Source organism: Triturus cristatus, chromosome 5_1 (genome assembly GCF_964204655.1).
Source record: "Triturus cristatus chromosome 5_1, aTriCri1.1, whole genome shotgun sequence".
Lineage (NCBI taxonomy): Eukaryota > Metazoa > Chordata > Amphibia > Caudata > Salamandridae > Triturus > Triturus cristatus.
The window spans coordinates 417,782,242-417,809,107 of record NC_140587.1 but is presented as its reverse complement, the minus strand read 5'-3'; the positions used below and the strand labels follow the sequence as shown (position 1 = coordinate 417,809,107).

General features: G+C 44.3%; 1 protein-coding gene across 6 annotated transcripts in view; it reads right to left on the bottom strand.

Moving 5' to 3' along the window:
* Positions 1 to 26,866, bottom strand: part of FBXO43 (F-box protein 43) — a 450,652-nt gene that overhangs the window by 198,886 nt on the left and 224,900 nt on the right. For all 6 annotated transcript variants that reach the window (XM_085604080.1, XM_085604081.1, XM_085604086.1 and 3 more), the window contains exon 2: positions 18,833 to 20,364. In XM_085604080.1, the coding sequence (XP_085460206.1) occupies positions 18,833 to 20,340 (1,508 nt within the window). In that variant the 5' untranslated portion in view covers positions 20,341 to 20,364. The remainder of the gene's footprint in view (positions 1 to 18,832; positions 20,365 to 26,866) is intronic.

Here is a 26,866-nt window from a genome sequence, read left to right as displayed (position 1 = left end):
TTTTAGCGCCCCATCTCTTTAATTGATGCTACTGTTAAAATTCTGGGAAGGACAGTCCATAATAGGATTAAAGAATGGGCTGACGAGGAGTCTGTGTTGTACCCTTGTCAATATGGGTTCAGGCGTAAAGTGGGTACCACTGAGCAGTGTCTCAATCTGAACTTGGTTCTTGGAAAATACACAGTGGCTAAAAAAAAAAAAATCTCTATTTAGTCTTTATGGACCTCTCAATAGCCTTCGACTGTGTGAATAGAGCAAAACGATGGTCTTTCCTTAGAGACCCAGGCATGGATACTGTTTTAGTACAGTTTTTGGCATATTTACATAGTGATACGAGGGCATGGGTACGCATTAGTACGCAAGGGGAGGTGTCTGGAGACATAAGTATCTCAAAATCAAAAGAGGGAAGGAAGAGCAAAATATTTTAACGAGATCCTACACCCAAGCTCCTCCCCGGGAACAGATAAAAAAATATTAAGGCATGGGTAGTTCCTCCTTTGCCAAAATGGTCACCAAAGATTGACCCAAGTGGCTGGTAATCCTGTTGCAGGAAGACCTTAAGGTCAGCTCTTGGTGCCCTCACACACCTGTTAGGGTGTCATGCTTCATCACTGGGCGCTCCTCGTCAGGCTGGCCCTGCAATGCCTGAGGGGCCTGGGGCTCTTTGTCGGAGATTGTTTGATCCGAAGACGCCATACAGATGAGTGCAAGTGAGGGAGCTAACTGTGTAACTAGTGGAGTGAGTGAGTGGTGGCTAAAATAGGCTCTGGTATCCTAAAAACTATTTGTATACAGGAAGGGTACCAGGTCTAAAAAACTGTGGTGCCATCATGTGGTCTTTAGGTACCAGAAATAGCTTCTAGTGAAGAGTGGTCAACATGTTTCGTGCCTCGAGAGCCCAAGGATCAGGCGTCACTTCGTCAGGACCAAAAAAGACAGTCTGCCCCAATCTGGGGCTTCAGGTCTCCCTTCTAATAATGGCTTGCTGGGGGTCATGTAACTAGTTAGCATGGAGGAGTCTTGTTTTTTATTGGAATTAACTAGACAAATTGCTCCACCAACTAAGAACAGCCATGCACCACCACCCATAGAATGAAGAAAGAGCTATCAATCTGTCAATTGTTTCCGTGTCCGGGCGAGGTTTCTCCTCCATGCTAACTAGTTACGTGACTCCCGATTTTGTGATTCTAAGGGTCACATAAATGCATGAAACATCTGAATTACTCACAGCCACAGTTTGCTCTGGACTAATTGTTTGCTTTCAATTTCTTATTTTCTCCCCTTTCATCTTCTTACACTCCCCTTAACGCCCTAGCAAGCTTTGGCAAATTAGTCCTAAGATCGATAAAATCATAATTCCCTGGGGTCCGTTTAGTTATTTATTTGTATTTATTTTTTAACTTTACCGTTCCAACAGGTCACTCGCAACATTAAATAGAAAAGAAGGTGCTGTGCTCCAGTGCAAACAAGCAATGGTAAAGCCAATAAGTCGGTATTTTTTGACCCAGCAGGGAGTCAGTCTTGGAAGTCAGGATCTAACCAAAGGAAAATGGTTCAGGTCTTCCAGGTTGTTTTTTTGGGGTAGTGCATTTTATTGCATGATCCTATCCACCTAGCTGTAGTCTGTTTAGTGGAAGCTATGCCTATGCAAACACTCACATAATTCAACAATACATTTTTGACCAAAGCAGATTTTTTTTTGTTTCTCCAAATCTTTTTTTTACCAAATAGTTTACTCAGCAGGTTTCATTAAACAAGAAATATATTAAACAATGATAAATAATATTAAAATAACTAATTTCCGGTTTTATGGTAGACTGTACAAAATATTCTGTAAGTCTAAAATGATGTAACTATCCTAAGAATAGTAATTTCTGTGGATACATTCCGATAAGAGTAATAAAGATGCCACCACCTTTTTCAGATAACCTACAATAAGTCATACGGGTCCAAGAATTTTTCTACACTTTTTCATGGCAAGTTAGCTTATTTCTGGTCATAAAAACGATTCTTTCCCGTGTTGCACATGTAGACATTTCAATAATCAAATGATCTACTTTGCAATTGCAATAGGAGCTGCTTTGCTATGACGTAGGGTGCGTAAAAAAATGACGAATGAAATTGTTTGATTTAAGTGAAACTCTAAAGACAACTTAATACGATGAAATAAAGTATAAGGGTACTTAATTGCATAGAGACCACTAACTAGCCTAGCTGATGTTATGTCAACAAAGAATGCTACTTTCTATGACAACTTCTGAAGAGCTAACATACGCAAAGGCTTAAACGAAGTCCCATTAGTGTAGATAGGACACGGTTTGTTTCCCAGGAAGGAGGCTGGAGTAGACCTTTCTGAGACCCACTACGAAATCTCCAACCATGTGAATGGTGAAAATGTTGGTTAATGCAGCATTTTCTGTACACCGCAATGGCAGACAGATGTACTTTAAACAGAAGTAAACTGAAGTGCAGATTTTGCTTAAAAAAAAAGGTAAGACAGTATTCTCTTTAACTTTTTGTTATCCCCAGGCACCAGATGCAGAATTGTTTCCACAGAAAGGAATATGAAGATCTTGTGGAATGATGTTTAGACTCATTCATAATATATACGCAATGAGCTGGAAAACAAATGTGTCTATGGAAAACAAAGATGCTTATAATGCTGCTAGTCTGTACCCAGGTGGTCATGATCAGAAAAAGGCTAAGATGAAGGATTTTGTCTGAAATCCCAGTGACAAGTTTCATTCTGCACTGAAGCCTCATTTGATGCAAATAGATGGCGTAGACACCACTTTGACTTGGCAAGTCTGCAGCAAACACAGCTGACAGCAGTGAGATCAAAAGAAATACTTAAGCGAATGCCTTTGATATTAAATCAAATTAGCATTGATGCTGGAGTGTTTCTTGGGGAAATGGATGTGAAATCCCTGCATTTCGTGTTTCCTGCAGTTGCAAACAAATCTATGTATGCTGTTCAAAGGTCTCAAACATTCAAAAGAATCTTGCTCTCTAGCATCCCTTTGTGCACTTTCCGAGGTGCCTGTTGAGTTAGACTGATTCACAATACTGAAAGCATGATAGATGGACTGAAGTCAGGGTGAGATTTCTCTCTAGGTACGGTGGTAAATTGCCTATGCCTCACTTGACTGAACTCCTAACCTGCTACTCCTTTTGCTGGTTGAGTTAATGTATTGTAATGGTGTTGCCCATCTGAAGGAGGATGGATTTGGTGAATATCGATGGAACAAAAGATTGTAGGTGTAGGTTGACCCAGCATATTTGTGTGATACATCTTCTCTGAATGGGACCAATTTCCTTGAACAAGAGAATGCCCGTGTAGGTTTCCCATCCATCAATGCATCTGTTACGATTACTTTTGTTTGAATGGATTTCCACAAAAGTGTTTCAGTGGTGTATTTAATTTTCCTTACAGCGCACGATGAGGCATGTGAGGTCTGGCGTTCAGTGTTATGAAAATGCAGAAGTATATGGAGACTAGGATAGAGACTTGCTTGACTGTTGAATGGGGAGAGGACCTCAGGAGAAGACCATGATCTCAGATAGGCGACAGCTGTTCCCTGAAGGTAACACTTTTGAGATTGTGGGTGCAGGCATTTCTGAGAAATAGACACCTACTTGAATGTCTTGCAACAGTTCCAGAAGAGGAAGCCTTTAACATTAGTCCTGTTATGGATATAAAACATGGTTCTCCACCAATACACAAGTACAACAGCAACAAAGTGACCAATGCTCGAGAGCAGACTCCAGCATGAAAGTAAGAACTTTGTATTGACAATAAGACTTTTCTAGCTTGAATTTCAGAAACCTTCCATGATGTTCGTGAATTGGGATGTAAATATATGCACTTTGTCAGTCTGTAGAGCAAATCCAATATTCCAGTTGGTAAAAAAGAAAAGAAATTGTAAAGTGCTAACACCTTGAGGTTTTATTCATTTAATGGTTTTAAATCCAAGCTTTGAAGCTATGCCAAACTTCTTTTTAAACCAAAAAGTGAAAGGAATAGAGACCCTTGTTCCTTTAATTACTTGAAACTAACCATTTATTGGAATTTGTCTTTACCGTTCGATTCCGTTCGATAACTTTATTTCGGCCACCAAGGACCATAAAAGTTCATAAAAAACATGTAATACAAAATTTAAATTAATGAATAAATATAGCATTTAAAATACGTTACATATACAGCTTCACATATACATACAATACTATACGTCGATTAAAACAGGGATTAAACTTGAAATTCATTATTGAGCTTTATATTAATTTAGAGCAAGAAACTCGTGTACAGCCCTGGGTTCAGTAATCAATTTCCTCCGTATGTGCCACATTGCATTCAAAAAGCGGGAGACAGCAAAAATTATGGGGGGGGGGTGGATATCCTTTAACACCCTAAGTGCATGTGCACACTGGCGAAACCCTAAATTTCTACAGATTGGAATTAGCCAGTGCTTGCGTGGACCCTGATATGCTGGGCAAATAAAGAAAACATGAATTTCGTTTTCCAAATGAGAACCACAGGCAGGGCGCTCCTTGCTCTTAGTTTAATCCCACTTGCTAGAAAACACTAAGCGGGAGAGTACCTAGCCTAAGTTGCATATACAATTTTCGTGCTAGTGCAGGGAATATTAGGTCTAGGAATTCCTCTCCTTTTTACTCTACTTTAATCTGGAGGAACTCAGTAGTCAATCTGCCCCCATCAGCACTCGCATGCAGGAATGCTAAATTATAATTCTTATAACAGCGACTCAGGTCAGCTTTCGATATCTCCGGACAGGCAACTTCCGGAGATACCCAAAGCTCAGATAGGCCTAGCCTGCAGCTAATTAACTTAATGTGGGCCAGCCACCTGCTATTCCTGTTTCTCAGTGCATCCCAAATTTCCCTAAATTAGTTTCTATAGCAAGCGAGCTCAGGTACGGACCACAATCTTTTCCAATATAATAGCGGGTGTAAAGGCATAACCTCCTCAATAGGTAGTAGCCCTAGGTCCATACACAATGGTACCAATGGGGTACTTATAGGAAGACCCAATATATTCCTCACAAATGCATGTTCCACCTTGGCTAGGTTTTGCGATTTTTGGTGTCCCCAAAGTTCGGCCCCATATAGGGCTGCCGATCTGGCCTGGATATTATAAATTTCAATTACTGGAGCCGCAGGCTTAAATTTGGACTCTCTATGTAGCTTCTGGATCCCCCCACCACCTTTGTTAGCTTGAGTGCAGCCTTGGCCAACTGCGAATCCCATTCCAAGTGTTCTCCCAAGGTGATATCCAGATATTCAAAGGTCTTCACTCTCTCCAGCGGGGTTCCACCAAGGATGGGATTCGGGCGTGTCTGCGTCGGCGGGTTGAAGATCATGAACTTGGTTTCATCTAGATTTATCTCTAGTCCCCTAGAAACACAAAAATCGGCAAAACCATCAAGAATGCGTTGGATGCCCGTTGATGTCTTGGACAACAACAAAGTGTCGTCCGCGAACATCAAAGCAGGCACCCGACCAGTGGCTAGCCTCGGGGTATCTATAGTCATTGCTCCCAGAAGGTGAGCAACCAGTCCATTTATATAAAGGCTATAAAGGGTGGGAGCCAGGACACAGCCCTGGCGCACCCCTTGATTGCCCGGGAAGCGGCCTGATAATTCCCCATTCTTCCCACACCTTACCTGGGCGTAAGTGCCACTATGGAGTCTCATTAAAACATTAAGAAGATAGCGTGGTAAACCCAATTCTTGTAGTACCCTCCACAGTTTGTTTCTAGGCACCAAGTCAAATGCTGACCTCAGGTCAACAAAGATCATGTAGAGGCTGCCACCCTCTACCTTTACAGTTTTCCAATATAGGACCTGCAGTCTAAATAACTGATCCACCGTGGATATGCCCTGTCTAAAACCGGCCTGGAACGGAGATAAAATCTCACCATCCTCCATCCAACTCTGTATTCTACTTTGAATGATTCTGCCGATCAATTTTTGCGTCACGTCTATGAGACTAATTGGCCTATAATTAGATGGTTTAAGGGGGCAACCTTTTTTAAAGATATGAACTATTTCAGCTCCCCGCCATGTTTCCGGGGGATCCATATCATTCAGTATGGCATTAAAAAGAACACGCAAATAAGAGGCCCATATTTTCGGTTCAGAACGGTATAGATCTCCCGGTATCTTATCTAGTCCAGGGGCCTTTTTTGGAGCTAATTTCAAAATGGCATCCTCTACCTCCACCAATGTAATCTCCCAGGCCCCCTCCAGTTGATACTCATGGTGGAGGCATGGGAGAGTAGTTTTAAATTCATCATTACTCAGTCGGGAATACAGGGCCTCAAAATGCAATTCCCAGACCGATGCAGCTATATTTGGTTCATTGGCCAATCTACCTACCCTGCTCCCACAACTAACAATTGCCCAAAAGGATTTAAAATCTTTGGACTTTAGTGCAACTCTAAGATCTTCCCAGTTATCCGCCTCCCACTCTTTTTCCCTTCTGAATAGCCTGCTTATACAAGCAACGACAGTACTTAATCTTAGTTTTATCCTTTGACTTGACCGCAAGGACCAAGTCCTTTTTGGCTTCCCTGCAATGAGCATTGAACCAGCGATGGGCTCCAACTGGGTTTGTCTTTGACCTTCCTTCCGGGTAAAACACATCAGAGAGATTTTGAACGAGCCCTTGATGTATTTTCAAGGGCTCATCGCCAATCCCTGTGTGCTTAGCTTTATCCTGCACCTCACCCATATCACTCAGGTAAGGCAGAAACCTTCGATACACATCTGCAAGTTTACTCGGGGAGCCTAATATTTGTCGCCACTTGACTCTCCGCCTGTTATTAATTAATAGGAGCGGAGGTCCAATTAAGTTTTTAATTTGGGATTAGATTTGACATACCCAGGATCTCTGGTTTTAACATCATAACCAGAGGATTATGATCACTATCTTTCCTATCATATATTATGAAATCCTGAACCATTCCCCAAGATCCAAGTTCGACCAAGATATAATCCAGGATGGAATTGTGGCCATCCCTATTAAAGGTCATACGCCCCAGTCTATCTGACTTTGTCCTCCCGTTACAGGCTCTTAAAGAGGACAAAAGAGTAAAAGAGTTAATTTGCAACACCAGGGTAGTCCAAGCTAACTACCGGAATTTGCGTTTACGGAATATGCCAGTGCCGGTCCTCATCATCTAGACCATCTTGGGTTGTATCAGTAAGTGGCTCATACTGGCAGTTAAAATCACTGCCCACAATTAGAATAATTGATGGATTCAAGGTTAGAATAAACTGCCTAAGTTGGTCAATCGTTCCAGACTCCTTCCCACACACAGTTGGTCATGAATAGATGTTTATAAAAGCAGTTTGTCGATTTTCTGAAAAAGTAAGCAAGACACCCTGTACATCTAATGACCCAGTGGGGGTCTGGACTGCCTGGGCCCCCAGATGTGTACCAACCCAGATGCTAAGTCCCCCTGATGGTCTGCCCTTACCCTTCGTGGTTGCTGGTACACTAAATGTAGAATACCCTCTCCAATATATATCAGCCAAAGCCCAAGTTTCCTGGAATAGGCAAACATCGCTTCCCTCCACAAAAGCTCCCCAATCTGGGCACAGCAATTTGTTTTTAATCCCAGCCACATTCCACGACAGGATATGTATTGTTTCCTTTGTCCCACCCGCCCCAATTCGAAGTTGCTCTGGGTCAAAATTGTCCCCTACAGCAGTGGGTTCTTCAGCAATATTTAAAATAGCAGTTTGACCCATCCCTTCTCCCTCATGGGCAGTCAACCTACCCAAATCCACTGGGGCTACTGTGCCTCTAGCAACCGCCTGAGTTGTTAAATAAGGAGGTCCAAAATCTGCACCCATCCCCCGATTGCCATCCCCACTCACCCTAGCACTATCTCCTGAATCATTCCTGGCTATCCAGCCATCCAAGGCCAGCCCCTCTTCAATACGAGGGGCAATTTGGAGAGGCAGCCCTCCTCCCTTAGCCCTACTAGTTGTTTGTTTTAACCTAACCTACTTATTAATGGACATGGGAGTCAGTCAATCTACCAGATCTAGACCACTAAATCTATTACTGAGTGGCACCATAAATTGTAAGCCGTTGTATCCAGCCCTATTCTCTTCTTGTTGGTTACAGTTAGACGATTGATAAAAAGGGCAATACAAATGATTTAAATTGTAGGCCCTGATGGTTACGCCAATGGGTCTCATCGGCCATGCACATGTATGTCTTACAGCTCTCGGGTCCCTAAAATTTACAACGGACATCTCGGGTCCCTAAAATTTACAACGACACAATCACCTACTTCATTTTTAGGTTGATTCCCTACACTTTTTGTGACATGGTGAGTTGAAAAGAAGAATTTGACTTCAAATTCATTCTGCACAATATTGAGCACTCATATGTTGTTCTTCATTCTTCTCTGCCACAAAGGAAATGTATATTTTTACTAGGGTGCGGAGCAGTGAAAGCAGTAAGAGTCGCTGTCTTGGAGAGAAAAGGCTTTATTGCTGCTGATGGTCATTAGGATGCACAGCTCCTAGGAGCTTTTTGCAGCAAAAATAAATAAATAAAAAAGTCTCCATTGCAGGTCCTAGTATTGTTGCAGCTTCTGCAGTATTTTCCAAATGTAATGCTGCTGACCTCTTTTATAGCATTAAGGGGCATCTTTGGAAATACATTAGCCTTCTCAAGGCTCACTGGGTTCAGCATCTCAACTTCATTATTTATACACTGAATGTTAACAGCATGGGTGCAGAACAGAGATGAATGGGTGAAAGAGATCCAAGATGGTTTGTGGCACCTGAGGGAAGAGATGCAACATGAAATCAAGAGGATCTTCTTAGCAAAAGATTATGGCAGTATCACAAATTCACACTGACACAGATTCTGACTGGTCAGAGATGATGGTCTCTTTTCATAGCCCCTCCTCCTGGGTTCAATTACAAGAGGGCCATATAACTTGCCACTCTCAAAGAGGTGACGATAATTGGCATACACTTCTCCTGTGTAATCCATCTTCCTGCTCTCTTGATCCGCTTTCTTCAGAAAGACGGAGGCGGTAGATCCTAACACACTGTGGCTTTTTTTTTATATTTGATACCACTAGGAACCTGATGGAGGTGGAGGTGTATCATGAAGAAAATACAGGGTCAGGCTCCAGAGCTGTGCTGATTTTCTCCACTTTCTTTTCCAAAGGTTTGGTAGAGAAAGGAATGGAAAACCTATGCATCATTGGCTTCATTAAACACAGACCCAACACCATCACGATAGTAAACATTCAAAACTACCCAAGGTCTCATACACTGTAGGAACGTCTTACTGAACACCTTCTTTACTACTTGATTAGTGACATCAACTGGAGAGATATAGGGAGCTGGCATCACTCAGGTCTTTGGAAAGTACGTACTCCAGTCAGTGGTGTTGTCGGCAACCTCTTTATGAGAAGGATGGGTATCTGCAGGAACCCCTCATCTTTGATATTTTGGACACTGGTATTCCTTTGATTTTTTGTCCTTGCTGGTGACTGATAAAAGCCCTCATCCCATTATCTTCTTTGATATTTGCATCTTCTTGAGCAATTAAGATTGTTTTTTTTTTCTTTCGGTCGCTTCTATGGCGAATCCTAAAATATTTCTGTCCAAAAGACACCTAGTAGGAGATAGCACAGCTATTGGGGTAGTCAGACCCTCAGTCTGTCAGAAGTGGCTTGTGCAGCAAGGAGAGACAGAAGCTCCTCAGGTTAAAAGCCGTCAGATTCTGGGGAAAGAGGAAATGTTTCAGATCCTCTCCTGTGATCTCATCAATTGTAAGGTATGAATCCTCAATGGTCAAGGTGCGGAAGGGGACTGTAAAAAATACCAAAAGAAATAGAATAAGGGTGTTGAGAAGCAGAAAGGCAAAGTCATGAGCATTACCTGCAGAAAACTATGCTTCACTGTAATCATTCTTTTAGCTAATTCAAAGCTGCCTTTATGTCGAAGAATCATGAGTACTGGGACTCTTTGATTGAAAAAAACTGATACAAAATAATTTCTATTTTTGTGCTGGTCTCCAATGCCTGACAATCTTCAAAATTTCTACCAGAAATACCAAGATCACAAACCAGGTTTGTTATTTTAAATACTTGTTTGTTGATAAATATACCATCCCAATCTAAATGAAATTTCTCTTTTTACTGGAGTGTTTCTCTCCAGACTATATTATATGGCTACTGACCCAACTGAAGCCTACGCAAGCCAAACTATATCCAGCCTGGATGCTGAAAGATGATGCAAATATTTTCATCACGGGTTCAGAACTTGAAAAATCTATCTTGTCAGGAAGGGGTAGTTTCTACTGATCTTTAGAGTGGAGTAGTGGAACCCCTGGAGATGACACAGCTGTGAAAGGTGTACAGAACTTTGATCATTAATGTGCCAGACCCCTATGCTTAGAGCAAAATGGGAGGATGTGCTGACTCTGGGCAAGTAATGAAGGGGAGGGGTCACTAAGTCAGCTGGACTCTAATTCTAGTCTAATTGAATTTAAATACAAACAAGGTACACCTCATACCAAAATGCCAATAAAAATGCACCGGAGGAACACACCAAATTGTTTACGATACTTTCACCTTGTGGGTCACTTTTTCTACACTATCTGAGGGTGGAGAGCGATCCTGGTGTATTGGAGAGAGAATACTCCAAGGCTATTCACTGTAGTGGGTTTTCCGATCTACCTCAACTCTAAACTGTTTATCTACCTCGATGATCAGGACCTGGATAGGATACTAAAATACAAGTAAACCCGGGATTTCTAAGTGCATCACCACCAAACACTGAAGGACACAAGAGGTGCCACAGGTGGAGTATTGGCTTTGCAGCATGGGTAGATCCTCTCTGCTCGAGGCTCCCATATGTCAGGCAATAAAACATTTTACACACATGATGATTCTAGTCTGTTGACAAATCGCACAATGAGCCCTTTCATTGCCAGCATTTTAGACCTATCAGCAGGCTTCTTGTTCTTTTTAAAACAATTTTTATTAGAAACAAAGACAGCAGCAGATACAATTGCATAGACAATGTAGATACGTTAGTTCCTACCATTTCCACTCTTCCTCAATGCACCCCTAACACACATGAGTCCAGGGTAACTAAATTTACATGCCACCCGTCTCCCCCTCCAACAAACCCTTGTATGTCTCCGAGTCAGGAGTCGCTGTATCACTCTTGCTATTCTGGTCGCCTCTCACCGTGTGCGACTGTTTTTGCACTCGACCCACATTTGCCCGCTGAGGCTTCTTGTTCTTAGTAAAGTTATGGATTGTTGTTATCCCAAACACAGACTACTCTCGACTTCAATTCCTGCCTTTCACACCCTGTAATATAATTTCTGATTCATGTGTGTGACACAGACTGCACTGCTGGCCTATTAGAAGGAGTATCTAGGTTGGGTTAATAAAGGACCCACGGTGTTCCTATCCTTCTGGACTTTAACTGCCTTCAACACCATGAACCATCCAGTTTTCCTAGACAGGTTAGCCACGGTGCCAGGGGCATTCTCAGCAGTTTACACATACTACTAGCATTATTAATTCCCTACATAATGTGTATCCGTGTATAAGGTTAGTTCCTTTGAAGGGCTAGGCCAACTGGGCCAAGATGGCAGATCCATCCAAGAGAAGCTCTGCGCTTCTGCCCAGTTTTCGTCCATTTATACTGGACACAACGCTTCTTTAGTAGTCATCACGCACATTGTTGTGATCAAGGGGTAGCCCTGCCGGTGCCCCTGCTGAGCAGATTGGAGACATTGATCTGGCTCCCAATGAGACCCAACTGAGGCCCCTTGCCCCCGAGGAAATTAAACTGCGGCTACGGCTGTAACAGGACGGCCCAAAGCGACGGTTGCAACTGGACTGGAGTTGTGCCTGTCCAGAGGGATGCCCACTGCCTGGGGCGGTTTGCAGTGAATGGGGGTGTGGTGGAGAACTGGAACCCTAGGGTCATAAACTGCTTCGCCTGCTACCATACAGGGCCTGCTGGGCTTTTGTACGAGAAATGTACAACCTTGCGTCGCACACAGCTGTGGCCTGCAAAAAGCGAAAGGCCACCACCTTCCTTAATTTCACACACCTTTTACCGCAGGTGAGGACACGGAGGCCAGGAGGGACTTCCCGAGGAACTTCTTCCGCTTGGTTTCCTCCCTTCTCTCACTCGGGTCTCCGTCGTCTGTTTTCTCCTCCCCACGGCGCGATCTCCCGGCTTCTTGAAGTTCCGGGTCTTGAGTGATGACGTGGCTTCTCTGAGATGCCTGACTTCCAAGTCAGGCAAAGAAGAATGGGCCGACTGTTGCTTTGTCGTCGCTAGGCTGGCGACACCAACATATGGACAATTTAGGCTGTACGCACTCAGACCATAATCCACAATACCTACAGCTAACATGGTGAGAAACCTTGCCTGCCATACATGGTTACTGCATCCAACTGCGCTGGAGGACCCACCCTCCAATGCATCCCTGGGCATAGCCACAGCAGACTATTTAGAGTTCAATAATGACACCACCAATGACAAACTGATTGAATGGGATGCCTTAAAAGTGACCATCAGGGCACACTGCCTGGGGCTGATCAGGAACACTCGTAAACAATTAGACGGTGACATCACACGCACTGAGCGCAAACTTCTGCACCTTGAAACGGGCTCAGTAACTGACCAGACATACGCCCAATGCCTGGCTGAGGTGCTCAGTGAACACACCTCTCTACTGAAAAGACTCCGGTGTCTGAACTACGCTGCACATGCCTCACGCATTAATGCAACATTCGACCTTACAGGGCGGCTGCTGGCGTGGTTGATATGCCAAGATCAGCCTAGACAACCCATTTTCTCACTGACCTTGTCTACAGGACACCCCTTACACACTCAACATTAAATACATGCAGAACTGACGAGGCACTACACCTACATTTACACGTTGGTTGCGGATGTCGAACAGGTTCGTGTGGAAGCCTTCTTCTCCACACTCCACCTTCCCACCATCACACCTGAACAGCACAAGGAGCTGGACGAGCCCATAACACTATCTGCAATCTGCAGAACCATTAGAACCCCAGCTACTAGCACTTCCCCCACACTGGACGGCCTACCAACTGAATATTAAAGCATATGCTCCTGTACTGGCTCCTCACCTACTTACTCTTTACGAAGCTTCTCTCTCTGCACACATCCTGCCTCAATCATTATGCAAGGCCCTACTTATCTCCTTACGTAAACCATACAGGGACCCCCAAGGCACTGGGTTCCTCAATACTGGTTATAAAAGTTTAGCCAAGATCTTAGAGGACCGCCTGGCTCCCTTGGTACTGCTGCTGGTTCACACAGACCAAACAGCGATTCTTCCAGTCTCAAAATACTCCACACATCATTAGCCACACTCTGAATGCTTGGTCCTAGACCTCGAGAAAGCCTTTGATATGCTGCAATAGGGTTTTCTATGAGACACACTACCCCGCTATGGACTGGGAGGATGCCTCCTCAGACTGAATAAATTGCTCTACACTACACCGCTGGCCAGAGTCAAAACAACCTCCTATATATCCGACCCTATCCCAATAGGAAGAGGCACCAGCCAGGGATGACGGCTATCCCCACTACTTTTTTCTCTGGCCATAGAGACATTTGCTGTGGCTATCAGGGCCCAGGATGAGAAATATGGCATTCTATTGGGAGGCGAAACTCAGTCTATTTGTACGCTGATGATCCCATACATACGCATGCTACTCAACCAGGGCCACACTGCGGCCCTCACCCTACTAGATCTCTCCACAGTCTTCAACACAGTCTCCCATTGCACTCTTGCAGCCAGATTCCACAACGCCGGTATACGAGGAACCGGCCGCAACTGGATCCACTCTTTTCTCTCCGACAGAACCCAAAGGACCAGACTCCCTCCCTTCCTCTCCGAACCCACAGTGATCAACTGTGGAGTACCCCAAGGATCCTCTCTCTCAGCCCCACGCTCTTCAACATTTACATGGCCTCCCTCACCGCCATCATCAGACAGCATGGGCTCAGCATAGTATCTTACGCCGACGACACCCAGCACGCCCAAGAGCTCACTGAATTTGCAGACATTACTGTCTTGCGGGTTAACTGGGCCAAATCCTGCCAGTTTCTTTTTACCCCTTCGTACCACAATTCCACATTTGCCCTTAGTGGTATCCAAGTAATGTGGCAACCCAGCATGTTTCGCTACCTAGGGGTCTGACTATACCATCAAGCGGCTGACTAATTGGATGGTAATCTTACCAGGGCGACAACTGCACTCAGATCTTAAATGTCATTCTGGCGCACACTTCCTTTGTCCGTCATGGGTTGGGTAGCTTTGCTCAAAATGGGGGTCTTCCGTCAGCTATTCAATTTCTTCACTAACCTACCGATATACCTTGCACCCCCTTACTTTAGATCCTTTGAAGGAATCCTGCAAGAGTATTTTGAAAACGTCTCAGTGCAGAGCGGCACTGGCAAAAATGTAACTACCTATGGATCTTGGCAAACACACAGTACCCAATATGTAGCAGTACTAGCTTACCTCCATACTACAGTCGGTGGCTAAATGGGTAGCGGGGGAGCACCTCTCAGACACCGCCACATTGTTCCTGGCCTATCAACTCAGCAGCAGTGCTTTGACTCTTATCCCTGCGCATATGGAAAACCACCGGAGTCTCTACTTCTCAGGGATACATACAGGTGCTACCGACGTAGCCTGTACCTTACATGATTCACTTCCCCGTACGCGCCAGCACAGCCATTGTTGGCCATACCCAAAGGCAACATTAGCACCTCATCAGCAGAGATCACCGCTTGGCTTGCCACCGGTATGCATACACTGGGGGACTTTTATCCAGATGGCAAGCTACTGCTATATGATACACTGATAGAGGAAGAGGAAGTACCTCCGGGGCTTTTTCTGTTCCATACCTCACCATTTGCAGCGCGGAGCGGAAAATGGGAGGGAGCAAGGTACATGACAAGGGAGCCTTCCATACATCTCACTATCTACATGGTCGGCACCTCACTAAATGATTCGCAGCCTCCCTCTGCCAACATACATCAGTAACTCTCACAGCCCTGAGGCAATGCTAGGAGGAGGAACTGGCTTGTCCATGTACGAATAAAGTGGGCCTTTGTGCTAGAGTGTCCAATCCACGTCCCTCGGAATGCCAGCTTCCATCTCATCCGATACTACACAACCCTATGAGCCTATCTCACATCGGCAAACATGAACAGATAATATAAACGAACAGATGTTATTTACTAGATATGTCCTCAACTCCACACTTGCTGTCTGCACGGGGCACGCAAACCTACATGCGTGGGAGGCGTGCATATTAGGACTCATTCAAAGGAGCAAGAGGCACAAGGTCACATCCCGACTACTTGATCTGAGGTTGATAGTGGCAAAACGTTTAATCGCCAGATGATGGAAATCGCCTGACCCACCCCCTTTGCTGGCATGGCAGCAATCGCTGCTGGTGTGGGCTCTGACCGAGAGTATCACACTGCACCAAGAAGACACTTTAGAGCTGCATTGGATACCTATAGCCGCCCACTGGGACACTTTACTACATGATTTCCGAAATGACCAGCACTCAGACCCAGAGGATGCAGACGTGGAAATGGGAACGGATGGAATAGGCACCATAACCTAGCTTACTGCTCTACACTGCACTGATGAGATAGCGGTGTCATGCTAGACCCCATATGTTGAAAAATACCTGCTCTGACCATTAATGGTGAATCACATTGATATTTCCTGTTCTTTTTATTTCTATTCTGGGGACTGAAGGGGACCAGGGGGCAAATGGGAAGGAGCAGGGTACATGACAAGGGAGCCTTCCACACAAGTTGGGCCGATTTGTGTTTTTGTTCCTGTTTTGGTCTCTATTTTTCTTTCACTACTTTGATGCATATGGGGGCTAGCATGACACCGCTATCTCATCAGTGCAGTGTAGAGCAGTAAGCTAGGTTATTGCTTCGCTGTCCAGCTTTGAGGTAGCTGCGTCACCTAACCTTGTTTGACAGACTGATTACCCCTATAAAGACCAGCCGGTTTGTTTATACGTTCCAGCAAAGTTTTGTTGGTAGTGCCTGCAAAAACTGCAATTCCCATGGAAGAACCTTCAAGAATTTACAGCCTTAAAACTCGTTAGAAAACGTTACAGACACTTTAAACATATCTTTCTGACGCAGTTTCCGGTAAGCTCTCGACCTGAATTTGGCCAAAATTAAACTGATCAGTGCCTAGAGATAGAAAGGTATTAGGCTCTATAAATATAGTTACGCGTTTCTATGATAGAGACGGTTCTGGCACCAGAAGGCATGTTCTTAAGAGACCATGCAAGAACTGTTTGACAATGCAAGGGAAATGGGAAAAGAGCATTTGGTTGGCATCTAAAAGGGCCGGCCAAAGTCCAAGACTGGTGCAGGGTATCTGCTTTCCTGAAAACAGCCATGATTGTCTGCCAGTTAGCACACGAGGAAGGTGCCACGGAAGCCTCCTGGAGTAAGCCTTGACTTCTCACTCAATTAGCCAAGAGAGAGCAGTGCCTAAAGACATTAAGGGGTCATTTATAACTTGGTGGACAACCCTCAGGTCAACAAAGGTGCCTTCGTTCACTTAGCAGAAGACCACCTAACTATATGGAGATCCCCGTCACACACACTGAGCTTTTTCTTCCTTCAGTGAAGCTGTTGCATTGTTTTCACTCAAAATTTGCAGATCGGATGCCATTTGTATGCATCTGCTAAACCTTTTTTTTCTTTTAAACACATTTTTTTCCCTAAAGCAGAGTTTTTTTCTTGGGGGAAAAAAATGGATGTAACAGGCAGGAATTTTTCTCCAAGAGTATGGCGGCCCACGTGCATTTTTCCCAAGCTGTGCCCGTTATTGGGTAGCACTTCGTGAGGGGAAAACAAGTGATAGCCCTTCTCCCTCTGAAAAGTGGCAAGCTGATCATCACTTTGACTTGCCGCCCTGTGGTAGATGGACTTTCAGGTCAAAGGGGTATGCTGGCAAGCCTGCGGAGACTCTGCCAACGTAAACAGAGAACTTACTCAGACTTTAATTAGAGCTCAGCAGCAGCGAGTTTGACAGGGTGGGACCACCACTGATTTTAAGAATGTGCCAATGCGCAGCTGAAATCTAAAAAACACCATAACTTGGTTATACAATTTAGGAGTACACCGGCACTATGGTCCTGGGACACCAGTGGTAGAGGACAAAGCACATAAAGGATACTGCTCAATACCTACCGACTGACCGAGGACCACAATAAAAAGCCTTACAACTTACCCAGTTCTTCTGGATGGCTATGCTTTCAATTGTTCAGTATAGGCTAACATAATGGCTCCATGTAACCAAATGACTTATAAAATTACTCCGAGTAAATTTTGTCCAAAAGGTCTTAACATAAGTGTGTTCTCACTGATCCATTAAGTCATAGCTTTCCTTTAAACAGGGATATTGGATAATATTGAACCAAGTAAATATTTCAATTGTGATTTAGATTATAACAGTTTAGTCTTGCGGATAGATTTTGAAACATTGCTATTTGTCATATATGATATATATTTCTATGGAAGCTATGAAGACCGTCATGGTAGCGGTCATTGGCTCCAGATTGGACTATGTCGACAGCATATATCTTGGTCTTTCTGAATGTGAACTAAAAAGACTGCAGTTAATTCCGAATGCTGCTGCCAGGCTGATTTTAAGAATCCCTCGGAGAACGCGTATTACACCCTGTCTGCGGTTTAAGCTACAAGGTATTGAGAGGGATGGACCCAGGTTTCTTAAGAGACCACACAGTTATATACTCCCATGGCAAGACTCTCCATTGAGCATCCACCAACTTTTTAGTGATCCCAAGATTCAGGAAAGGTAGGGCTGGAGGGCGCATATTTCGATACTTGGCCCTAAATAATGGAATGGTCTTCCAGTAAAGATCCGTTCAATCTCTGAACTGGCCCCATTTAGGAAAGGGACCAAGAAATGGCTTTTTAAACCGGCATTTGTCAAATAGATACTTTGTTTCTCCTTCTGTTCGGTTACTCTTCTGATGTAACAGCACCAAGAGACCCTTGGGTGAATGATGCGCTTGATAAATACTCCTTTACATTACAATACCTGTATTTTGTTGGAAAAGTTAACTAAAATATCCAAATGCATTTAAGTGTTTTGTTAAACTGTCTCTTTTCTGTCAGTCTGCACTGCTACAATCCCTAAACCTATGTGCGTTACAACATAATTATGCAAATAATCAGTAATAACTGAACTGTGCCCCGCCATTCGAACAAAAATCTTGTACTAATGACTGATAATACAAGAACATTTGAAACTAAGAAAAACCGTCAAACCTAACATATAATCCCATGAAAGAAAAACATAATCCCATGAAAGAAACACAATTACTACCTGAGAATTTAAAAACATTATGAACCCTTTTTTGTTTGCACAATGGTGCGATTATAACGTAGATATTAAAAAAACACGTGCCTGGCTGCTCACCAAAATGTGTATCAAACAAACCAAACCTGATTAAGTAAAATATACATAATATGTACACAAATGTACAATCATGACTTAAAGTTTACCAAAATACTACTACAACACCACCAGAAAGGTTAAGTATTTTAGGACTAAATGCAAGTTGACTTTAATATGTTTTTCTAATGGGGCGAGAGCATTATAGGTACAAAGAGCAACTGAAATTTGATTTAAAAAAAAAAAAAAGTTTCACATTCTACAATCTGAAAATATGTTGCTTTCTTACCTGCATATGCTTTCCACATTTAAGGCACCCAATATCATAGCAAGAACGTGCTTTAAATTTCTGCATTTTAATTCTTTTAAAATATCTATTTTATCAAGGCCCATTTTCCTGCCAATAAGTCGCGTGAGAATACTTTCAGATTTACACATTTCTGCTCCTTCAACATGCCCCAAAAGATCATGTACACTGGTCTCCTCTGGTCTTTTTCTTTTGCTCCTCATGAACATTTCGTAGACTATTCGTAACGCAGGAGTTCCCAATAAATCATCAGATTTCAAAAGTGAGGGTTCATTATCCTTTTCAGTCGTAGAATGATCAGATTCTTCTTCAACAGTATCTTTTAATTCTCTCAATTTGTACTCCAAGTTAATTAGTTCAGTTTTAGCAATGTCATCCTCTGCTTCAGACTGGGAGCCTCGTTCACTGAGAGTAGATAACCTTTTAGAGCGTTCAAGAGTTCTGACCCTGGTTTTGGTATACAAACCTCTTGGTGTCTCATTGCATTTTCGAACAAGTTCTTGGAAAGAACTATCGTGGTCTGTTAACGAGTCTTGTGATTTGTCCAGACTAAGTGAAACAAATGCACTATCTTCCCTTGTAGATGAATCATCCAAATCAATTTGACCCATTGGTGGAGTGATAAAATTTGATAAATGAAAATTAAAATGTGCTGCAAGATTACTAATTGGTGTAAAAAACTCCTCATGAACAGTTTCTGATATCTTGCTGTATTCTGGTGTTTTAAGAAGATGGTCACCAGGGTTCACTTCATTAACTCTTGTAAGGCTGAGAATAGATTTATCACTGTCCATACTATGCTGGGGTGAAGAATTGCATTCGACTTTCATTAAGTTTTCATCACATTTTAAATCGTCAACTGTGGATGTTCTCTGCTGAGCAAAAGCAAGTCTTCTTTTCTGACAAAAAGCATTAGGTTCCTCTGTTTTTAAAGTACTTGTAGCAATAGGTTTATAATCAAAGTCAAGAGGTGACTCACTAAAACTGGTTAAAATACTTTGTTCAACACTGGGTATGTGATGTGAAGGACTTTTTCTTCTATTCCTGTAAGTCAGCTCACCAGGTGTATCGAAGTAATCTACACTCGCACTTGAAGCAGTTTTAGACATAAGCAATCTCCTTCTCAGGCAAAAATTTAGTTTAGTTACTTTAGGTGTTTCGCATAGCTCTGTTGAGTTTACCTTTGCTCCATTTATATCCAAAACATGAAATGACAATTTTTCAGATGTAATGGGAGATAATCCAGTCACTTGTGAACTTGGTTGCACATAATCAATAGGTCTGTGGAGTGGGGAAATGTTTGTTCCCTGTGCGTACTCGTGTACATCACTATGATCAAAACTTGTAGTGCACAGAGATTCACTGTAGCCACTGTCTACTGATAATGAAGCAGAACTTGTGTCTCCGTAAGCCTTTATTTTTCTATTAATGTCTGGAGGCTCCATGTCTCCAGTTCGACGGAGAGGTTGACTGGAGAAGCTTTCCATCATCTTTGGTTTAGTCCCTTTTGAAATCTGTGAAATTGAAAAATATGTGTCATGCATAAATATATGAACAAACCAGATGTTTTTCATAATTTACAAATTCCAAAACCAAAATATCTCCCAGCCCATAGCCACAGATTGCCCTCCTATTCACCCCTCGTGTGCCATTCTCTATATACAAAGAAGAAAGGAGGCATTTCCTCTCATATAATGTGGGAATTGATTAGGTAACTACATCATAACATATAAGCCCAAAAGGGAAAATATGTTCATGGTGAATTTAGTACACTAAGTAATTGCTTGTACCCTTTTACAACTGGTTAGTAATTGCCTGACTGAGGATCAGATAAAAATAAAAGTTTTCTTAAAAAGTTGCTGTCACTTTAAAGTCTTACAATTTACCCTAACGCGCAGATACTGCACCTACCCGTGCGTCACAACTATCTGAAATAGGTTCCTTGTTATGAATAAGGGAATACGTGGATTTTATGGAGTCCATAATGCATCCAACCCAGCTCCGTTCCTGCCAGTATTTTTCAACACGCTTGAAGGGCCCATGACATTTGTTTACAAATGAGATCAGAAGGAGTTGTGAAAGAGAAATAACAAAGACTAAGGATATCAAAGACACCATGAAATTAATTTTCCTCAGCCTGATTGCCTTATACCCCATCCTAGGTAGATTGGGACCAGATTCAACAACCCATAAAACAATGCAACGGGGTACGTTGTTAATCTTTGGGATTGTGGCAATAAACTAATAGGGACATTTCAATGTTGGTGAGCGTTGAATGCTTGTTGGAGGAGCCTGATGTTTGTCTGATCCAGGCCACTAAGTAAGGGTAAAGAAAATATACCACCGTCTGGAACGTCATACTCTTTGATGCCCAGGAGCAAAGGGAGCGGGATTGATGAAAGGTAGCCGGATGGACTGTTTTTCACAAGTGAAAGACTTCTATACTTCGTGTTAAATTTGTGCTTGTTATCTAAGGAAGATTACTTTTTGATTTTATCTGCCTGGTAGCACACATCGACTTTAAAAAGTTGGGAAGGATGATCAGGCTGTTTGTTGCAGAGGTTGAGTCTGGTGGAAAGAATTTACATCATCATTCCTGTGCTCCAGTTTCTAACAAAAGAAACAGATGATAGATGGAATTCGGAACAAATCAAACATTCAACCCCAGTCAAGAGATCTGGGTTAAATCCATCGTTCTTTTGCTCACTATGCCGCCCCAGTTTAGACCCAGCATATGCAAATTAGTCTTGAACCTGCTTCCAATGGGAACAGTCTAGTCCGAGCTGCCAAGCCAGGTCCGCCCTGAACCAGAAACCAGCATTCTGGGACCATTTGTGTCTTTCGCTTTCTCTCACCAAGTGCACCAGGTATGCCCAGACGTAGGTCTTGGGCTCACTGTGCCGCTGGATTCGAGCTAGCCGGGCTGATGAGGGGCGATACCCTGAAACCGGTCCCAGGATGCTGGTTTCTGGTCCAGGTAGGACCTGGCTTGGCAGTTCAGGCTGGACTGTTCCCATGAAGATTAGCTAAAGCAGCTGTTGGTGGAGATCCCGCTTATGGCAATCTGACAGGGAGCGGCTGAGGGCATGCACATACCTCTGCATTCCTACCAGATGTTTCACAGAGATATCTACTCCCTATTGCCCAGTCCCGTAACAGTTGTGCCTCCTCTAACAGGATGCGGGTCTAGAGCTGGCCTATTTGGCCATGTATTACGTAGTGATCATGTTGTCTGGCAAATCAGAATGACATGGTTTGCCACCTCTGGCACGAACACTTGTAGACCCAGCTGGATGACCCAGTTCAAAGACATTTATGTGGAGAGATTTTGCGGTCGCTAACCACAGACACCTTAAAATGGCTCCTGCATTTCAGCTCCCAAACTTTTCATGGAGAAATCTCTCATGAAGATCATGGCTCTTGTAGGTAAAAATGGGATCGCTGTGTTTAAGTTTTCTTGATATTTCCACCACAGCAGTGCCAGTTTAAGCACTGAGAAACTCTTATGGCATCCTATGATCCTGCTGCACCTGGACTTCTAGTGCCTGTTGGATCGGTCTCATTCCATACCACGGTCTATAGATGAGTCCTATGCAGATAAGGCCTACCAGTGACTTGCACGGACTGATATTTTATTGCGCCAGCAGTTTTGTTGCCATAGTTTTGCAATGAGCTACATTGACTGTAGTTCTATGTCGAGCTATGTGCCCAGGATTGCCTGCACAAATCAAATCACTGTAGCAGGATAAGTAGAAGGATTTTCCATTTTGAGTAGCAGGCCAGGCTTCCTCCACCAAGGGGGCTTTTACTAGCCGGTCATTCAGATACGGAAACACCAAGGAGCTCAGGCTACAAATTAAGGCTGCCAAGGGGACCAGACACTTTGTGAATATCCAAGGGACAGATTTCATCCTGAAATAAACTGCTTGGAACGGAGTGCGCCTCCTAGCCACTGAGACTTTCAAATGCCGCCTGAGGTTTGGGTGCACAAGCATATGAAAGTAAGCATCCTATGATCTGAGAAGCTGAGGGCCTGGTCAAGGTGCTGAAGATGGTGGATGCATAGGGGGGAGGGGGGAGAGCTTCTGAATCCCGCCGCATTGTCCTGGACATTACCCGTCTTGTGGCAGTCATTGCTCTCATGACAAGGGGCAAAAGGATCACCCACCCCTGCCGGGTACACTCTAGCAACATGAATTTCCGAATGTAGTAAACCAACGAACCACTGGTACCACCATGCAGCCGGGGGCGCACCGAGGATAGCTTGGCGCCTACAGACGTAACTGCTGTCGCCAACCGTAAAAGAGGCCACTATTCTCCTACTTGCCTCTCGCCCGGGGCGGAATTGTGCGGGTCTCCCTCCCGCGGCCTGGGCAGTCACGGGATCCCTGGGCCTAAAGTACGCCGTACCTAACGGCGTGGTGCCGTGCGTAGAAGCCCAGCCGGGCTGCCGGAGGGCCAAAAAGATTAGATCAGCAGAGAGAAAGCTGGCAGCACCGTGTGACCAGCGTTACCTACTGGGACCCGAATGATGATAGCCCCGGATTGACAGACCTCCCCCTCTACCCCGTAGAGGCAAAATCACCGAGAGGACTCCCTGAGTGCGGACTGCGAACATGGAGTACCGGAGTCCGAGCGGCGCTAGAGCCGGCCCACAGAGGCAAAATCAACGCCGGAGGGCTTCCCGGGGATGGCGCGCCCCGATCTAGCTGATAGAAATCTCCACTGTCCGCTGCTGCAATAGACCGGGACCCCCTTTCCCAATCCAGGTTCCTGTGGGCAGAGACCGTCAAGGGGGGGGGGGGGGGGGGGGGGAGGACTTCCCAGAATAAATGAACTGTGTGGCGGACCGATTGTAAACCCACTAAGACTGCAGTGACAGGGTGAACATAACTGAAAACAGCCTCAAGGTCAGGAGGAGAGAACCTCTGGATCAAGGGATAAGTCAGTGGCAGGTTCTGCGCTAATCACCCCAAAGTGTATCAACATCAAGGAGAAAAGCCCCAGTTAATCCGCACAGAAAGATCGGATCAGCACAGTGTCCCCCACCCACCCTCCGAGGTGTGCAAACGATAAGCGCATGCAGAGTGAACTTGCCCAGTTGAAATAAATATGGGAACACGAGCTGACCACTTTAGGGGCCTGACCACCAGCTGCACTAAACAATGAATTGTAGGCCCCTCCTGGGCCTCCAGATGCATCGTGGGGTGAACACACCGACAAGATCACGCCGGTAGGCGCCACAACAAAATAGTATCAAGACAACCACTTCTACCCGCCCCCCTCTCTCATCACACAAAAGGGCACACCCTTGACTAGGGGAACGTCAACACACAACGGTGTTAGCTGTGTAGTACAGACAGGCCCGGCTCCAGGAATTTTTGTTTGGGTGGGCCAAAAGGTAAATTCGGGTGGGCCACTGCTGGCCCGATTTATCGCTTATATATCTAGCCAGGCCTGCTTCTGGGCCCTCCTTTTATCTCTCCTTAGTCTTACAAGGTACAGTAAAACACACTCTTTTCCAAGTCTCTTTCTAAATGTTATCACTCTCAAAAAGTGCTTTTCTTTCATGTAATGTCCCTTTGATGGGAAGAAGAGGTTTCTAAGGTGGGAGTATCTGGCAAGTGACACTACTCGGGTTCCCTCTGTGTGAGCCTTCAGGCAGAAACCTTCTTCATTACTACCTCCACCTGACCCCTGATTCTGCAGCGCGCTCCCTTACAGGCTTTATTATCCACTTTTTTACCACCCCTCTCCATTACACCTTATCTCACAGCTGACCTTAGGACCCAGCCCCCATATCAGCCACCATTCAATTCCACTTTCATTATTCCCAGTAAAAAACAAAAGTAAAATCACCTTCAAACTTGAAACATTGAATATTACTGTAGTGAGGGAAAACAATCCCACGCAAAATAGTGGTACGCCCCGACCCTTACATCTCTCTGGTGACAGAAGACGCCTTAAGTGGATGATGATTCTTAAATCCCCTGATAAAATCAGCCTTATCTACTCGGCCACATGTAATGCCCTTGCACAAATGTGCCAAATCTTAGATCAGGACAATGATATCAGGAAAAATCATGTGTCCGAAATCCACACTGGGCTAGTCAACATATTGGGAAACTACCTAAATCCTTTGATCTCTAGGAAAAAGAGAACCGCAATTGCACTCTCCTAGTTTAACCACGAATGCAGAGAGGCAAAACTAGCCCTATTGGCCACATTAAAATCTGGCGATAGGAAAGCGGTCGCTATGAGCAGAATTAACTACAAGCAAACTGTAAAAGTGGCAAAGCAGAACTGGGAATATGATAAATGGGAGGACATCAAAAGAGCACTCATTAAAAAGGACATGAGAGAATTTTGGCTAATTGTCAGATCAGAATCAAAGGATGGCTGTATAGCCGATGACCCAAACATTGCATCGAGTTAATGGGTAGATCACTTCCAGAATTTGTATGCTCCGTTGGCACCCACTACCGAGGCTCCATCCCCCCCTGATGCGATTAACGAAGCCATTGTTAGTATAAGCCCCAGGGAGGTAGAAAAGGCCGTGAACAGACTTCCAGTAGGAAAGGCTCCTGGCCTTGACAAGATTCCTGGGGACCTTTACAAGCATAAACCTGAGGTGTGGATACCATACCTTTGCTTACTCTTCAATGCCATTCTTCATGGTGCCCCCATTCCGAACACCTGGGCAGGCGCAGAGATAGTCCCGGTTTTCAAGAAGGGCTCCCCCCTCTTGCCTAGCAACTACCGCCCGATCAGCCTAATTGACGTTAGTCAGAAGCTCTTTGCACGTATCATCCTAGATCGAGTACAAGCCTGGATGGACGAAAAATGAATACTAACCCCTTACCAGGCTGGCTTTAGAAAGAAGACATCCACGGTGGACCAACTTTTCCGATTACAACTTCTTTATTGGAAAACCGTGAGGGTAGAGGGTGGCAGCCTCTACCTTATCTTCGTCGATCTCAAAGCAGCTTTTGACTTAGTCCCCCGGCAAACTCTGTGGGCGGTCTTGGCTGAGATGGGGATGCCTGCCTGCCTTTTGGGGATTATAAAACGGCTACATAATGACAACTTTGCTCAAGTTAGGTGTGGCAAGTGGGGCAAACTGACTCCAAAGTTCCCGGTTAACCGTGGAGTAAGACATGGATGCGTCCTGGCCCCAACCCTATTTTCTCTCTATACTAATGCATTAGTGGCCCACCTGAGGGGAGTTAAGGACATCGATGCCCCCAAACTCAACAACGAGCAGGTGGTTGCACTAATGTTTGCTGATGATACCCTCCTGGTATCTAAATCCCCTATGGGGATTCAGCGTGCCCTCGATAGTTTCTCCGATTTTTGTTCCCAGAGAGGCCTTGAGGTTAATTCCTCAAAAACAAAATTTATGATATGCAACCCGCCTAAAAATAACGGCCCAAACCCTTCTCTCAATGGTGTTGCACTGGATAGGGTTTCAGTCTTTGAATATCTTGGTGTCACGCTTTCGGACAGGATGGAATGGGGTCCCCAGCTAGCAAAAGCTAAATTGCGACTCACGCAGACCTGCGGTGGGATCCTTAAAATATATAGAGCTTCCATCTCAAAACCGATAGCACCCACCATTGAAATATACAAAGTACAAGCACGGGCTGCATCTCTCTACGGGGTTGAACTATGGGGGCACTGCTCAACTGGAGACATTGGGAGATCAGAAAACTCGTTCTTAAGGTCAATATTGTCCTTACCACCTAGCACTCCCCTTATTCCACTCAGAATGGACTTGGGAGTAAGGTCCATCCAAGACGAAATTGCTTTAAGGCCACTACTGTATTGGCGCAGGTTGTGGGCAACTCCAGAACTAGTGGATTATCAAAACGATTTAAAATCGTTAATGACCCCTCGTGGTATAGATAACATACCGTGGCTTCTCTATATCAAAAGGGAGCTTACTAGATTAGGGTTTCCTGAACTATGGCACCATCCTGAAACACATGCCCTTACACTTTCTAGAGCTGAATTGGC